The sequence below is a fragment of the Phaethon aethereus genome (assembly GCF_964289735.1).
Source record: "Phaethon aethereus genome assembly, chromosome: 4".
Lineage (NCBI taxonomy): Eukaryota > Metazoa > Chordata > Aves > Phaethontiformes > Phaethontidae > Phaethon > Phaethon aethereus.
In genome coordinates, this window is record NC_138578.1 from 42,643,142 (window position 1) to 42,660,870 (window position 17,729).

At 43.0% G+C, this 17,729-nt stretch overlaps 1 protein-coding gene across 1 annotated transcript in view; it reads right to left on the reverse strand.

The window, feature by feature from the left end:
- The window catches only part of SH3RF1 (SH3 domain containing ring finger 1), a gene marked incomplete at both ends in the record, with an annotated part of 86,462 nt that extends 82,160 nt beyond the window's left edge, over window positions 1–4,302 (reverse strand). The window contains one exon of the mRNA XM_081999535.1: window positions 3,916–4,302. Coding sequence (XP_081855661.1) covers window positions 3,916–4,302 — 387 coding nt within the window. The remainder of the gene's footprint in view (window positions 1–3,915) is intronic.
- Between the last annotated feature and the right edge of the window lie 13,427 nt (window positions 4,303–17,729).

Sequence of the window (17,729 nt, forward strand, 5' to 3'; positions counted from 1 at the left end):
ATAAGCATCTTTTAATAGCCTGTAATGTTCCTTTACCCTCTCATTTCAAGTAGACTTCACCACAAGTGACATCACCAGAGGCCTCTATCAGCTTTCCAGAGTAAAACCAAGAAAAGAAAGATAAAAGCTTCAGGACTTTACCACTGTCTGCACTATAAACGTTTCTCCGTAAGATTTCCCACTGACATACAGTATAATATACTCAAATTACACCATCACTTCTTACGGAGCATAAGCATCAACTCTATTAGGCATGGACACCTTTTGAGCTATTCATGCTTTTCTTTTGAAAAGGGAGACCATTTGAGTCCTTTGCTTACCTCTCCCTGCCTACACCTGGTCCAGAGAACAGCTGAAAACTTTACCAAAAAACATTTTCAACAGTGATGAGGTCTCAGACTATCTAGACAACTCTGCGCTAGGTTCTGCTGAGAAGACTGCCCTAACTTCAGAAACATGGACTATAAAGAAACTAGCACGAGAAGTGGCATGTCTTAGGCATGTACAAATTCATGTAGAGAGATTAGAACAGTTCTCCAACCTGTCAACTTATGCACACCTCTACATTTAAGAGTCCTGCAATAAGCATACCCTTGTAAAACTACCATAAGGAACTTAAGATAATACCTGTTTGACATACTTTGTGAAAATGACAAGATGAATAACATGAGCATAAATTTGAAAGTAAGTACCCTAAAATTTTCGTGTGCTCTTTTTAAGGAAAGAAGGCTCAGGTGATCATGCAGTCCCTCAACAACTTGCTCCTGATGACCAGGCCCAAGCAGATTTGACAGCAGGCTGCAGTTCTTAAGAGCTTTTCCAAGCTGTCAACCTAGCTGAAAATTTTCACTTTAAAAAAAAAAAAAAAAGCAAAGCATTAAATTAGCATCCATATCAGAGAGGAAGCCGCAGCATGAGCTTAACTATTACTTGTTCTCCCAGGCAAGCTGGCTGCTCAGAACAGTAGAGCTGGGCAGTCAGCAAACAGTTCTCCATCATGTACAGCAGTATGGTGCCTTTGTCCAACTGGTACCTGGGGAAAGGTGCAGCAGGTTTTATGCATCAAAATATCAGTGAATAGAAAAAGGTTAAGAACTTGCAGGGAGAAACTGCAGTTGTTACAGCAGTGGAAGATTATAGAGGCTACAAAAAAACAGGGTTATTGCAGTAGGGGGAGATAGAAGGCACAAGATTTGTTAATCTCCACCACTCACCCAGCTTCATCAGTTTTAAGACTCAGAGAACCATTTGTTTGTTTACTGCCATGTGTCACCACATACATACAGAGAATGCAATATACATAGTATGGTGCAATAACAGAGCAGGCAGCTCCAAAGTCATTGATACAGTTGTTCAGGAAATCACGCTGCAGTACGTGCCGTATTAACCTTTTCTGAAAATTATGGCATCCTCTGAAACGGCATTTATGAGCTTAGTATTACTTCAGGGTATAAGCAGAATGCTTGTGACTTGACAGCCTTCATCCACATTCACTTCATTTAACATAACAGCAACTTTCATTTACAAGTTCCCCTTCAGCAAAATTAGTTTAGGAAATCTGACTCTGCCACTCATCTAGAAACAGATTTTCCTCTCCAATTCGCAGAGAGGAACTGTATTTGCAAGCATCTTTATATTATAGCTAGCAAAACAAATAGGGCATTCACTTCAACACTGTCCATTAAATTGGCATTTTGCTTTCTGGAGCGTTTCTTTTCATAGAGAAAAAGGAAAAGTTCTTCTTATCTCCCCCTTCTTATCCCTCAGGGTCAGCTTGTGTTCTTCAAAGTACTGCCTTCCTAGTAAAAAAGGCTCTGAACAAAGTGGACAAAAGATGAGAAGATTCATCTTTCCCTGTCTCCCAAAGAAAAGACGACACAATGCCTGTGAAACCCCAGAAACAAAGATATATTCAGGCCTACTGTAAAATGTTGAAATCTATCACTAATATACACTGAGTATCAGTTAACTGCATGAGGAATGCACATGGTCACAATTTTAATGGCACATGGTACAGCATAACTAATAAATTGAAGCAACGTTCCATATGTTGTCACTTTCCATGCTGCACATCTGGAAATGCAAATGTTGCAAAACAGGATACTATAGAACATTAAAAAAAAAAAAAAGAGAGAATATTCCGTATTCAAGTTATTTTTTCTAATAAGACTTTGAGAAACTCTGAAGCACAGTCATTCACATATGCAGTACATCGCTGCACCGGAAGCCTTTTTAGAGGAGCAGCAGTCTCTGAAAATACACAAGTATTTACAAAGCTAGACACAAAAATAGAGAAACAAGTTATATGGGTATTTTGTTTTAAGTTGAAGAGCTTTTGCGAATGCAAGGTATCATGGTAAACACCTTAAGGTTCTGGAGAAGACCAGACTGGCTTTGATACTGCTGAAGCTTCTTTGCAGTATTTAAGGTTTACCTTCTGAAACAAAACAAAAAAACACCACAAAAAAAAAAAACCCAATAACACCCACACATCATCTTCTCCTTTACCAATTAATCTATAACAGAACAAAACTCATTAACAGAAAGTGGCATGATAATTATTATTTTTATACTCTGAAGTAGAGAACCTAATGAGAGTCTCTACCAAGCTGAGAAAACAGTACAATCTAATGGAAGAACACCTGTATTTTAAATCCTCATGCAAACTTAAGAGGTGTATCCAAGATATTTTAGAAAGATTCCAATCATGTAAGTACAACTGAGGACAAATAAGCGTAAGGCTTCCTTCATTGGTTAAGTAAACTAAATCATTCAGTACAACTGAGGACAAATAAGCGTAAGGCTTCCTTCATTGGTTAAGTAAACTAAATCATTCAGCTATACTTCAAAATAAAAAATTAGTCCTGCCAAATCCAAGGACAGGGCTTAAACGTGTAACTCCTTAAGACATTTCTTAAAAATAAAATAAACTTCACAAGAAGGAAACCACCTAAACCATTCAGAAACTCCACTTCAATCACAGGAACCCTGAATACACAAGCATCACAAAGTAGGCATCAAGACCTTTCAGAGAAGCTGTTCTGCCTTGTCATTAGATAAAACTGAGGAAGATCAAGTCACCTCATAAAATTATATTTCCCAATACAGGCTCTAGAATGGATAATCACAAATGAGGCTAATGAGTCTTCATTATAAGGTATGACAGAATCTACAGGTTGCACAGATCCTAGGAAGGAACAGGAGTACAGACAGAAGGCAATGTCTTCCATCACAGTACGTAAATTTTCCAGATGACGTAGAAAAAAATACCTCAAGAAAATTAAAGAAGGGGTGGGGACTGAGAGTACAAACAACCTACTAGACCACAGTAATTCAAAGCTTTCTTTTTTAAAGGCAGAGAAGTAAAAATATAGCTCCTTAGAAGCCAATAGCAAAACCTTCATTGACTTCAACAGGAACATAACTTCCCCGCTCATGTTTAACATTCGTTACATCTAACTCAAAGGAAAATTATTGATAGTCGGAATCATTACAGAAAGCGGAAGAACCAAAATAAAATCTCTAATGTCGCAGTTGACAAACCAAGAACAATTTCAAGTGCTCTTCACAAGATGTTTATTCTTAACCGTTACTTAAGCTTTCCACATAAGTTATCTTGTTCTACTGAACTTCCTTTTAATAAGACAGTTAAGGTATTGAGATGCTTTTCTTCTCCTTACCTCAGCAACTGAGGGTTTTAATAAGAAAGTATTACTGCTGGTATTTACACAAAAGTAAAGCAATACCGATAAGAACACTGATGTGTTTTGCTAAAAATCTACCACAAATCTCAAAAATACTTTGTTCTGCTGAATTTACTATCTGACTATCCTGAAGCAGACGCCACCAACTGTTTTGAAACAGCCCAGGAAAAGATATGATTGCAACAAAATACCATCATCATATAGTACTTACCCTAACAGGAGGGCTGCGTGCTTGCACCCTTTGCTGCTGTCCAACTTGAGAGCTCTGCAGGTCCTTTGATCCGCAATTAGCTACAGTGTTGATAGGAACCTTTAAAGCATTTGTGCTACCAGTCCCACCACCAGCGCTGGGTTTTCGAGGCCTCTGTTTAATGCCATCCAGTAGTCTAACAAGCAAAATATTACTGGGAAGTTCGTCAACACTGCAGTCCACTAAAGTCCTGCACTCTGGGCATCGAAGCTCATTTCGAGAGCTCACAATACCCAGCAGACAGCGCTTACAAAATGTGTGCTGGCAAGGCAAGACTTTTGCAGAAGCATCAAGTCGTTCTAAGCAAACAGGACACTCCAACAGATCCAGCAAAGCTGATTCATCCATTTTCTTTGTATTACTTAACCAAAAAACAAATCTTCGCAGAAGTGGTATGTTTTGAGCACCTCAAGGATATCATGTTACATCCATTCCTCTTCTGACTGTGCTCTGAAATTTTTTGAGAGAAAAAGGTATCAGTAAGCTGGAAAAAGAGTCAAGAAGAGTATTTTACATGAAGATGTTCATACAAAGAGCAAAATAAAAGATCTCTAGACTAATTCAGTAAATATTTTCAATAAATGAAAGAAACATCGAAATAGCAATAAACAATAATAGCAATCTACATTAACAGATCTATTTAGTTAAAATATTATAACAAATGCTAATGGCTAAGGTTTTTAAAGTCTAGTCCACATAAATTTTAACCTTGAGCGATGCTGTTTTCTCAAATTATTCCAGAATGAAGAGCTATCCCCAGTACAGCATTACAATAAAGCTTACTTTTCACAGTTCTTGCTTAACACACCTGTATCTCAGAACATTTCTTTGAAATTAGCTTTTTTTCCACAAGACGACGACAGGGAACGTAACTACAACCGGGGCCAAAACAACACAGCATACACCAACAGGGCACAGCAAGGGGAATTAGCCCAGACTAAGCCAACAGCAGACTACACTTCTACCATTTCTGTGAAAAGTAATAGCAGCACATTACACACACCAGTCTTGAAAGCAGCCTGTAGCTCACAGGGTTTCAAGCTTACCACAGGCACTGACAAGTGCCGCCTTTAAGGAGCGCTTCAAAAAACTATCGCCAAGTGATTTACAGCAGGAAGTGCTACTGCCGTATCGTTAGGACAACACGAGTGCTGCGTATGCAGCCACAGAGAGAGCGGCAAGCCTTCAGCCGGCTTAAGTGTATGCAGCCAGGGGCTGGCAAAAGGGGGGAGGAGCGGGAAACCCCACCACCAAAAAACTCCCTGATGAAAAAATATAATTCTGCGGGAAGTCACGCCAGGCTGCTGCACAGGGGAGAAAATGGCTTATCGAGCTCGGCAGTCCCCACCGCGACGCGCCCGCGTACCCGGCGCGGCGAGGCCGCCCCAGCCCGGGCCGCCGCCCTGGCGCTTCCTGCGGCGGCACGGCGGGGCCCGCCCGGCCGCGCAGCCCCGTCCTGCCCCTCGGGGGCTGCCCAGGCCAGGCTGCGGGCGAAGCCCAGCGCAGCCATCCAGCCCGCGCCGCCGGCCTGCGGAAGGGGCTCGCTCAGCTCTCGGGGCGCCGGGCGCGCGTCGAGGCGCTCGTCCCCGCAGCTACCTGTTTTCGGGTTCCCCGTCCGTACCGGCTCCTCTACTTATTTCTAGTTCCCCGTTCCCTCCTTCAAAAGCGACTCGCGGGCGGGCAGACCCCGCGGCAGGCGGCACGCGCCCCTCCGCAGGCCCTGCGGGGAAAGGGGCGAGCGGGGCCGGCACCCCCGGGACACGCATCCCGCGGCGGCGCGGGGGGGAAAGGAGGCGGGCAGGGGCAGGCCCGGGGCAGAGAGCTGTTACCCCGCCCAACTCCGGTGAGGGGAAGGGGTGGGTCCGGCCTGCGGCCCCTCCGCCGCGCCAAGCGCAGCTCAGCCCAGCCCAGCCGCCCCTGAGGGAGAGCGGAGGGTCCCCGCGGAGGCCGCACACCACTCCCCCTCCCACGTCCGTCCCTCACCCGGCTCTCACCGTGTGGCGCCGCAGCGGACCGGAGGGGCTGCACCGCCCCCGCTTTGTTCCCGTGAGGAGCCGCCGCCGGCGGCCCCACCGGTGCCTCTCCCGCCGCGGCAGCGCCGAGGCTCCCGTCCCCTCCCCGCCGCGCAGGGCTGACGCGAGGGGCGGCACCGCCCCGCCCGGCACCGCCCCGCCGGGGGGCCGCGGGGAGGGTGCCGCCCCCGGCCCGGCCCGGCCCGGCCCGGGCCGCCTCCCCTCAGCGGCAGCGCCTCCTCTCACGGGAGGGGGCGGGGCGCGGTGCCGGGCCGTGGCGGCCGCCCCTTCCTCTCCACCGCCGCTTCGCCAGGTGCCGCGGGGTGGTGGTTGGCTGTGGTGGTGGTGGGTGCGCTTTCCGCCCGGTTTGTGAGGTGGGGGCACCTGGCCAGGCACCTGGGGCTGCCGCCGAGAGTCTGGGGGCAGCGGTAGGGAAGGCGGGCGCGGGTCGTCGAAGGGCTCCCCCGCTCTCTGTGGTAAATCGGGCCTGGGGTGCCGGCCCGCGGCTGCCAGGCCCCACGGAAGGAGGAGCCGGGCTCCTCCGCGTCCGGAGAGCCGGGGTGCCCAGAGCCTGCGGCCTCCCGGCCAAGGAAACGCTCCCCAGGCGGGGCGGGCTTGTGTGGGGCGAGGGGGCCTCTCCCGGCGGGTCGCCCGGGCCTGTCCCCGGCTGTACGCCCTCGGCTCCCGGCGCGAAGCGCGCAGCCTCTGAGTGGGAAGGGGTGAGGCCGGGGCCCGCGGAGTGGCGGCGTTTCCTGCCTCTGGGCGGTGGTCGGACGCCGTGGTGGTGGGTGCCCGTCACAGCAGGTGCTGCCCTCGGGTGCAGTAGTGCTCTCTCGGGCCCTTCCAGACCGCTCTGTGTTACGGTCGAAGGCAGCATAAGGCACTGATCTGGGGTGTGCGTGCCTCTTTCAGGATGACAGAAAGTTACTTGTTAGTGTTGCTCAAATAAGTAAATCAAGTGAGGTCAGAAACTGCCCCAGACTGGCGTATGTCTCTCTTGACAGGCACACCAATGTTCAAGAGACAAAGGACTTGCTCTGGAGGAGCTTTTTGTGAATTACTTCTCTACAAGGCTGTGGGAATGAAGGAGGAAGTAAGCCCTAAGGTACATACCAATTATCAGAAAATGGCAAAAAGGAATTTTAAAAAGCGTGCGTTCTAAATCGGCAGCACCTTGTATATGTGTGGTGAAAAGTTCTAGAGAAATGTCTAAGTTCGAATTAAATGTCTTGTTAGCTGCATCTCAGAAAGGAAGCAATCCGAAAGCTTCCTTCTTGTGCATAGTTTTGAGCTATCCAAGTTTGTTATCATTCATACTGAATTTGGTGTGCATGTAAAAAGCTGGGGGGGGTTTCTTAATGGGTTGTGTAGGTTTGTGTAAATTGATCTGTCTTGCTCTCTGGATTTGCTAGCTTGGTTGTTCCCTATGGTAGTGATATTCTGAGATTATTAGGATTTCCAAAAGCCTGCTCATGCTGAATGCATCTCTAATTATTCTTTTTTCTTTTTTTAGTAGTGGTAGTAGAAATATTGAAAGTGCTGAGTGTCTACAGCTCATTAAGAAATAAGGTTTCCTCCCCCATGAATTCTGGAGTGCAGGAAAACTGGTACAGATGGGGTTCTGGTCTGAGTCTGTGCTTTCCAGGGAGTATTGTAACATAAATAGAAGAGAAGCCTATAAACATCTGATACTTAAGAATATTCCCATGTCTCATAGTATTCTTCTATCTTGCCATGTGAGTGCTGCCACTACAGAAAGAAGGATAATCAGTACGTTTAACATAGGGACTTGTTGAATCTAAACAAAAGTTCATCTCACCATTGGACTTCACTTTTGGCTGTAGCTTTTCCAAAAGATCTCATCAAGGTTGCATGGTAATAATCTGCCAGCCTTTCAGGCATAGTTTTGTAAGCAACACAATTATTGTTGTGTAAACTTGGTTCGCTGCCTAAGGAATGTCAAATATCTATTAAAACGGCAGAGGAATTTACAATACAGGTGGTGCACCAGGGAAGCTAGATGAAAGTTCAGGGAAGCAGGATAAAAAGATTAGCCCTTTATCAGGGATGGTCTTTGATAATGTTTTATGTAAAGTCTGTAAAATACTAAATATATTTTGGGATACTAGCCAAAGCAGTAAACATTCTGAAGAGTATCAGATAAATATGTTACTTCCTGAGCAGCAGCAGTAGTTAATTTTCAAACAAATATAATCCAGCTAAAAAACTGGGGGTGTGTGTGCTGATGTACGCCGCTGCCCTCTTACGGATGAAATGTTTGACTCGGAGTGGTTGGAATAGGCTGACGCCAGGACTGAAAGGAGCAGAATTGCTATTGCATTGAAACATTTATTCATTCTTGCTTCCAGCCACAAGCAGGGAACTGTACACTTTGCATACTTTTACATGTGGACACCTCCCTTCTTGAAACCATTTTGTTCGTATGTACAGTTCATTAGGTCCTTGCACAATTTTCACTAAGTAATTGATGCAAAGCAGAGATTGCAGAGGGCAGAAAACCATTAAAAACACAGATCTGAGCGAAGAGGCCCTCCAGTTACTCAAATCCCTGGATTTCTAAGACTATAGTGTTTATTAATATTTGTTCATATTTGTGAAAACAGGTTTTACACATTTTTGGTGTCATAAATTGTATTTCTGAAGCTGGTTTTCAGGCCCAAACTTTTTTTTTTCCTCCAATGTATGCTGTTTCTCTTCATCTGAAAGCCACTGGATAAAGGAAAAAGCAAAGGGCCATAGGCAGAACAGCAGAAGACAAAATGTCAGTAGCAGAACTGGTAGGTCCTGTTTTCTTTCTTTTTCTCTGTGTTCTCAAGGTCTGCATCCTTGGTGCAATAAACCCACCATGTCCTCTGTGCTCCTATTTCCCTTTTGCCAATACCACCTTCTTCTTTTGCAGGCCAACCAACCTACAGGCCTCCCTACTCTGCCAAAACAATCATACTTTCTATTCCTCCCTAAACCCTACTGCAGTAATTCCTGTTTCTGTCACATTTTCAAGTATCTCTAGTTTTTCCTCTGTCTTTAAAATGTGAGGCAGGGTATACTCTGCCTGGCTTTGAGCAACACGTGCTAATTGATAAGTTGGCAGGTTGATAAGAAGAGATAACTTGACGTTCACTGCACCCCTTTTCTGTAGGGGCATTACATTTTAGATCTTTTCTGGATATGACCACTGTTTTCCATAAAACCTATAGAATTTTTGTACCTGTACAAATATTCTGTCAGGTTTTGCCAGTGAATTATAAATAATTGGAAAGAGGGGATGACAGATGAACTCTATAATCATTTACATTTAGTTCCTTAGGAAATCTAACTAAGAAGTAGTATGAGACAATTTCAGAATAGAATTCTACTTGTTAGCATGCAAAACTTTTGTACTATTAAAAATTAAATGTGCTAACATACACTAATGCACTGAAAAGCAAAACGAGGTCCAATCTCCATTCTAATGCTACAGAAAATCCCTGAAGATTGTGACCCTGATGGCAGGATAACCTGTGTGCCTGAAGAAGTCCTGTTAGCAGTCCGTGTATTTAGATTAATAAAACAGAACTGAGTAAGTGAATGCTGAGTAGAGAAACCCTGGCCTGTGAGAATAAACATATGAATGCATATTTGATTTATTTGTGAATGCCATCCTTAAAATCTTGAGATGACTACAAAAAACTCAAAGGTGGTAAGAATCTCTTGGAACAAGAGGTGTTATATCCTCTCAGAAAGAAAATATGACAGAAGATAGTATATTGTGGCAGTCATAGTCTGAATTTTTTTTTATTTGTAGTTTCAGGAATGAATTTTAACATTATTTCTACTGAGAATAAGAAACATGTTTTTGTTTTAAGATACATTCTTTATACTAAACTATTTTTATAGCTATTTGTCAGAAAGGATGATGTTTCCCCATTGTAATGTCTACATTAGCCCACCTTTCCCATGCAATATAGATCTCAAGCACAGACCAAAAAGGTCAGTCTTATTTCCTTGTAAAATTGAAGATGCAGTGGCAATTTCCTTTCAAAGGCCATGCAAAACTCCCACTGACATCAACTTAGTAAGAGTTTACCCATGATGGTGATGCTGGTATTGCAGGCTTTATATTGGCAAGTACAGCACATAGCGAAGCGTGGCCAACTTTCTTCCATCTCTGGTGGGAATGAGCAAGGATGTTCTTCAATGACTTTGTTCCTTTTTTGTTAAAAATTGTGGATTTTTTTTGTGGTTTTGGTTTTTTAGGGGGTTGAGGGGATTGTGGTTTCCCGTTTTTGTTTTGTTGCTGTTTGGTTTCTTTTTTGTTTTACCAAGGTGTCTGTGCTACAGTTAGTGCTAGCTTTAAATTGCCTAGCTCGGTTACTCTTAGTGGAATTCTGACAGCATGGAGCTCAGCATGGTTGATATCGATCCAGTCAGTTTGCTGGCAAACTGGGTTTTGTGCTGCCCCTGCTGCACCTTCTGTGTTGTGAACTAGTCATAACTAGATCAATGACTGTGATACAAATGTACTTCTAAGGCTTCTGCATCCTGCCAGAAGGATTTCTGCTGTTCTTGTATTTGTGAGAAGGCAGAGAAATGGGTTGTTGTGCCTTCAGTACATTTTGACTTCTAGTTTTGCATCTTTATTCTGTATTCTGTCTAGCTCAGGGTACAAACAAAAGTTGCCTGGCTGCATCTCAAACCTGACAAGACAGAGATGACATTTGACTTTTGATTACTTTTTAGTTTCCTGTTTTCTTGAGGAGAGTATCATTTGTGTACTAATGTTGTGAACTAGCGCTCTCTGAGAAAGTGAAGCTGGGATCGTACCTTTGCACGTATTGATGCTTTTGTAAAAACTTCATTCGTGTCGCAGTGAGGGAATATGCAAAAGAAAAAGTGGCTGTGGCACTGAAGAATAAACATGTTACAAATTCTCAGTGTTCAGGTGAGTTCTTTGTTACCTCACGACATTTCCCCCAGGCTAGTCCCAGGAGAACACTTACTGTTCTTATGATCCACATAGCCTAGCTGCAGTGTCCGCTGCTGTACCTTGTAGAAATGCAGTGAGGTGTTCATGTGTGTAGGTAGTCAAGAACTTAATTTAAACAATCATTATACTGATGAGATCATAGTGCCTGCATCTCATTAACCAGCAAGCTTGAAATTGCCCTTCCTACAATCAAGGTTAAAGAAAGAGCAAAGGAGAATCTTTGAAGAAATCAAACTAGATGGCACACCTGTGAAGATTTTTAGAAGAGGTACAGAAGTGTAAGAATCCATTGCTTAATAAGTTTATTCTAAAATTAAATTATCTTTTTCCTTCTTTGCATGCAGCTGATAAGCCACAGACCTCATCTATGAGGCTGCAGCATAGATCCTAATGCTCCTTTGCCTCTCTAGAATTAGTGCTGTGTCCACAGAAGAGATTCCTGTGGGGACAGAGCATGACAGATTCTCTGTTCAGTCCTTTTCTAGGTATCTCCCCATCCTATTTAGATCTGCCCTCCCAAAGATTCATAATGTAGTTTTAGAATTATTGACTGCCCTAGACTTTTTGGAATACTTACATGCCATTTTAATAGTTTGCTATATTGTTAGCAAATTTGAAGCTATTAAAAAGCTATTCACATTTTCCCCACTTGCAGAGGCTACATGCAAGTCACAGGGTAGAGCTTCTTGATGACCTGACCCCTGTGTTTCGTATGAACAGTAAACTGATAACCATATAAATGTTTAAGTAGAACTATTGTTTTTCCTGACTCTAGACTGAGATCAGGCAGAACTGTAATCAACCACTTCAAGTGATAGTGAGTTGGAGTGACTAAACCCTAGTTTTATCTTTGAGAAACATTGTGACAAATGTTTGGAGCTTTCAAAACACAAACATATGAGATGAGTTGTGGGCCCCAAACATTTTTTTTTTCTTTTTAAATAAGTGAAAGCATAATATTATAAAGGATATTCAACGTTCATAAAAGTTTACTTGGTCTGCACTACCACGTCTTACTACCAAAGTATCTGAAAGAAACTGAATGTCTGGAGGCTGGATACTTGGCATGTATACTATTTGAACAAGAAAAATACAGTATTAGGAGGAGGTAGAACTGCCTCAGAGGAGAGGAGAGTCAGAGGCAGTTTTGCATGGGGAGTGTGCAGAGGCGGGGAGGTTGTGGGTATTGGGAGAAGTCTGTAGCCATCATGTCAGGTCTACAGTTCCTAGATTCTGTCTTCTATTGTAGTTTTTATTTCTAGAAATGCAGTACAGCTTCATTCTCTAAAATCCTGTGAGGTAGACAAAAGTTAGTCAGCAAGTTTCATGAGTGGGAAGAATTCACAGCACTGTACTACTTTATCTAGAGGGGTGCTGCATTCAAATTAACCCTCCTAGAGCAAACATCCTTGGCCAGAGCTTCAGGGTCCTGTCCTCAGAAAAGCGTCCTCCAAAGGTTGGACCCTCAGACCGCCTCACATTTTCACACCAAAGATATCTTTAGAACATATGAAGTACCTCCTTCAGCCTTTCTAGATGAGACGTTTTCAAGTCCACTCAGAGCATAGGCTCTATGACAGGTGATTTAAGGGATGTTATTTCTTTTTTGGGCAACTGCATGACAACACAGTGAAAGCTTAGTAATTTCTGTGGGTTTTAACAAACACCATATTCTAGGTGTCTTATTCCAAGAACAGTTACTGGAAGAGCATTTACAGAGGAGCAGCTCTTAAAATTAAACCACTTGTGCTTTTGTGGTCATTAAAGCATGAGAAATGTGTAGTAACAGCAATGGTATGTCTGTACATGTATGGTGTGTATGTTTTATGGTGAGTCCTGTAGTTCCTCCTACTGTCCAAATCGGGAATCTGTTGAAAAGCACCATACTCCCTTCACCTACATCTCTGCAGCAAGAGTCAGTCTGGATTTTGTGCCAGAGCAGAGTCTGAATATAGCTGTGCCACACTCCCAGGCTTAGGAGCAGGGACTGCTCCAGGATAAATATGTGACATCTTTCCATATGACACTCGTGTTTTTAGAGCAAAATCTACAAGAAGAATTTGCTAGCTTGTTTAAATTCTAAGTTAAGCCATTTTAGAATTTTGAGTGCTGCAACAGTTTGATAGTTTGCCAAAAAAAAAAACCCCAGAGTTGTCATGTTAGTTCTTAAAAGCATGCTCAGCTGGTTTTCTTTCCAAAAGATTTATTTCCTTAAAATAGCATTTTCCTAGTGAAACTGCCTGCTGGGCAGAGCTATCTGACAGGCAAGTACAATTATCAGCATGTTTACTTCTCAGACATCTCAGCCACACTTACGCCGTTCTGCTGTGGTATCAGCCATACGTGAGTGATGAGATAGATAGGTTTTGTAAGAGTTTGTGTACTAGGATATAAAAAATTGAAGTGTGTTGCAGCGTTTAAAGTGCGCTAACATTTCATCCCAAACTAGTCAAAGCAGTGTCTGAATACCCAGGTAAAGCAGTTTCTTTGACTGAAGCATCCCTTTTTGGAACGTATCCTCAGCTACCAGGGAAGTTGCATTCCCATTAGCACAAATGACACTTCTTGTGTTGTCCAAAAGGTACAGGAGCTCCTTTACACCTTCAGTTATCTGCAGTTTCTTGTACACTTACAGAAGGAGGGAGGCAGAGGTTTGGATGTGATCGGTGTACCATCCACGTACCGTTGGTTTTGTCTGTGCTATCTTAGAAGCAAAAAGCAAGGATTTACAATGTAGCTTGACTCTGAAGGAAAGTTTTGAATTACCTGGGGTGAAAGTAAGGGAATAAAGGGGCGAGTTCCCCAGTGATTTTTTGCAGAATCACTGTCATTCTGCTACCACAGTTCTTTATGAACCGGGGAATGTAGAACCCCACCCCCCCCTTTCCTTGTTCAAAATAAGATTAAGGAAGTGAGATAAATTTATGGAGTATTCATGGCACTACTTTGGATTTCTTTTATAAAGCTTGGGACTTGGCTTTTAAGTTGATGAAGACACTGAGATGCAAAATGAATTTTCTGAGGCTGCTGGCACTACAAGACTATGTAATCACTTTGGGATTGCCAAAGATTTTTTTTTTTTTTTTTTTTTTTTTTTTTAGATTTGTGTCACTTTCACTCCCACACATCTGGCAAGAGACCCCTCTGCACTGGCTTAGTTGAAAATCTTATCTCATAGATCATTACTAGCAATAAATTCCAGCCTTTGTGCATACTTAGATTGTCCCGCAGCCTGGAGTCACTGATTTTGTGGAACTAGGAATTCAGGCTGTAAAGTATTTATTCACTAACACACATCCAAAAAAAAAAAAAACAAAAAACCAACCGTTTAGCTCTTTCTTTGTGAAGCCAACTCTGAAAATGTAAATCATATCAAACTGACTCTCAGGGCCAAAGAAAACAGGCAGCTGGACTCCATCCTTTTAGTTAAGAATCAGCCCTTAAATACCTTTTAAACATACACTTTATATGAGCTATAGTCGAACTCATTTTCAAGTAATGTTTTCCCACGTGTCCCAGAAAATGCAAACAGCAGCTCTCTGCATGTGGATGTGACTAGGGCGCTGACAATGGATAAGCGTGCCAAAAACCTGTTTGCAAGCATCCCTGCAAACTGCTAATGCAGTTCTACCATCGTTCTTCTCCAAGGTCACACCTACACGAAAAAAAGGATGTATTTTTAATCCATGTCACAGTCCTTAAATATAGCTAAGGCAGCTGTGGTCAAAACAGTTGTCGGCAAATAGTCTGCGCTAGGTGTTTTCCCATGTGCTAGTTCACATTAATCAGTGAGCATTTTTCTGGTATTGCATTCTGGAAGCATTCTTATTTATGGTATTTATTGCGCTGTTCCTTTTCTATATGACAGGGATGGGGAGCATGACGGCAGAGTTATTTCATACACTGAAGACTTTGCAACTAGTAACGAGAAAGACTGGAAAGAGAAGAGAAGGTAAAACAAATGAGGGGAAATAATGACCGTCATAGATGCAGCTACCTCTGCAGGCTAAATTAAATAATTTGCTGGGGAAGCAAAAGGACAATTCCCAGAACTAAACCACAGATCTCCAGTTTAGTGATCTGTCTCCTGGAATACACTTAACGAGCAGGATCAGAGTTAGCAGTAACCAGCAACTCTTGCTGGGTAGCCAGGGGCATTGTCTAGGTATGGGGAGAAAAGGTGCGGAGGTGCTTGAGGTGCAGCGTACTCAAATATCCCTCCATCAGATTTCGTCATCAATATCCCCCCCATCATCAGATTTCAGAATAAAAGTCGGCAAATGGCAGATAATAAAGCCAGAATATTTTCCAGGAGTCCCAACAATCATTCTTGAGTAACTCACCCCAGCAAAAACATGGCAGAATACACAATCGGGCTATAACTTAGCTTGAAATGCCTTCCCCTTTTGTTTTCATAGGACAAATTAACAATGTTTTGTCTTTAGGTAGTGTTGCGTAACATGAAACGTAGTGGTTTTAACCAACATACCAGGATTATCCAGGAACAAGGTGTAACAAAATTTTTGGCATTTTTACTTTCAGTTTCCCAAGTGAATACTACTTTTGAGTGCATGGAAGTGTTTTTTAATCAGTCCTGATGCATATCCCCATACGCTGCCGTCTAGAATGAGGTTAGTGCATTATAGCTGGTGTGGGAACCTTAACTCACTTTCATTGACTTTAGGAGGATTAAGTCAGAAACACTACTATTTCAATGCCATTTTTTGTATTTACTTGGCAAATACTCTTGTCCATTTAAAGGTTCCCATGGGAGGTGTCAAGAGGTCACTGAAATTTTCGTGGGCAAGGGAGGGAGAGTGGTTGAAACCTTGGTCTCCCCGCTGCTTCCTTCAGTGTTTTTCTTCGTGTCATTAGTGCTGTACTCGGCACTTTTCCCCCAGCTTCCATTAGAAGAGGGAGTGAGTGAATGTAAAAATGTTAGTAAGAAATGGAGGCAAGAAACACAGAGAAAGCTTCCCTGCTGTTTTATTTGGCTAATTCTAGGCCTTGGTAACAGTAAACTTAGTTATAGAAAGTGCATATAGAATGTGTTGTCTAGCATGCACAAAAAACCTCCCAGATGCTTTCAGCACATTTTTTTCCCCAGTTCATTCTATTATTCTACACAGCCTTCTGTCCAAGGATCACAAAGTCTTCTGACCTCTCTGTTATCCTATGGCAAGGAAATACAGTTCCCTAAGGCTGAAAAAGCATTAGGGTTTGATTTCCAGAAATGAGGTACCTGCACTTTCCATGACCATCAGTGTAACTGTAAGTGAGCAGCATATTTTTCAGTCACAACTAAAACAGAAATGTAGAATGGAGGGGCAGGAGGAACACCTCACATCTCACAGGCCTTGTATGCAAGCTGAAAATTTAAGAATTTAAGCTGAAAATACCTGAGTTGAGGTATCAAAACCAGCTTTCTTAAAGCTAGTGACTGTAGGAAGGGATCTGACCTTCTTCATACTATGGATTAGCGTGATCCCTCTAACAAGCCCTCATGGTTTATCATGTGATAAAACAGGCAATTTCGCAATTGCTGGATCTTTTTTTTAACTGTTTCAGTTACACATTTCTCACATTTTTAACTGCTGTAACGCAGGATAAAAATCTGTGGGGAGTTCTGCCAGCAAGTGAAAGCAAAAATAGTGTTAAGTAAGTACATTATGACTTGATTAATGCAAGAGAAACATTATATGCCACACAGCTTTTGCTCCTCAGCAGGCCTATTTCACATTGTAAGCAGTCTTGCACCATCCTTGACAGATGCGCTTTAGGAACTATTACAAAGCGGTTTCAGTTATAGCTCCATCTGTTACACCCCATCCTTCTGGTGGAGATGGCTTCCACTGTGGCAGAACAAGCAGAATGGAAGATGTGCTCATACCCTCACCAGCTGCAGCTCAGAGGCTGGCGACTTGGCTCAAACCCATCTCCTCAGCGATGCTTTCTGCCGCAGCGTGAGTCTCTCAGCGCACCAGAGCACATTTCATTCTGTTGGTCTGATAATCGTCGTCAGAGGGAAAGAGTAGAGGCGCGCAGAACAGGCGCATCTTAACAGATCACAGTGGGATTTGACTCTTAAGCTTTCTTTAAGTTTTACTGGGAGGAAGGGGCCCTTCTGGCCATACTCATCCATGCTCTGCTGTTGTATGTATGGCTAGATACCGGTATTTGTGGTGGAAAAGCTGTCCATTACTGATCTGAGCAGAGCAGTTGCTGCAGTATCACTGCATGGTTAATGAAGGTTGCGGGCTAGGGTTGAACTGCGCTCCCTTTCCCAGCTGGTAATGCTTAACCTCACTGCCTGTTAGAGTTGGAATTTGCTGGAGTCTCTTCCTGGACAATCGAGATTGCCCGATGTAGAGAAAGCAGTAGTGGTCATCTGAGGAAAGGAAGCACTGCGGTGAATTGAGTGAATACAGTGAGTTAAGTTACTCAGGGCACTGTGATCATTAACTGATGTACTGAAGTCCACGATGGAACAGGATATACTGTTCCATGCAATCAGGCTTTTCAACAGCTGAAAAAAACATGCTATATTATTAATAGCTAAATAACACAAGAGATATTTTACTGCTGTGAGAGAATTCTCCATATATGTTTACTAACAGTAAAATAGAGATCTACTAAATAGGCTATAAAACTATTAAGTATGAAACACTAAAAAATACTAACATTTCTTACAATTAAAAAGGCATAAAAGTATGTCCAGCCTAAGTCCAAACTTACTGTGTTGAGAAGCTCAACTGCCACGAAAATCTTCACCTTTT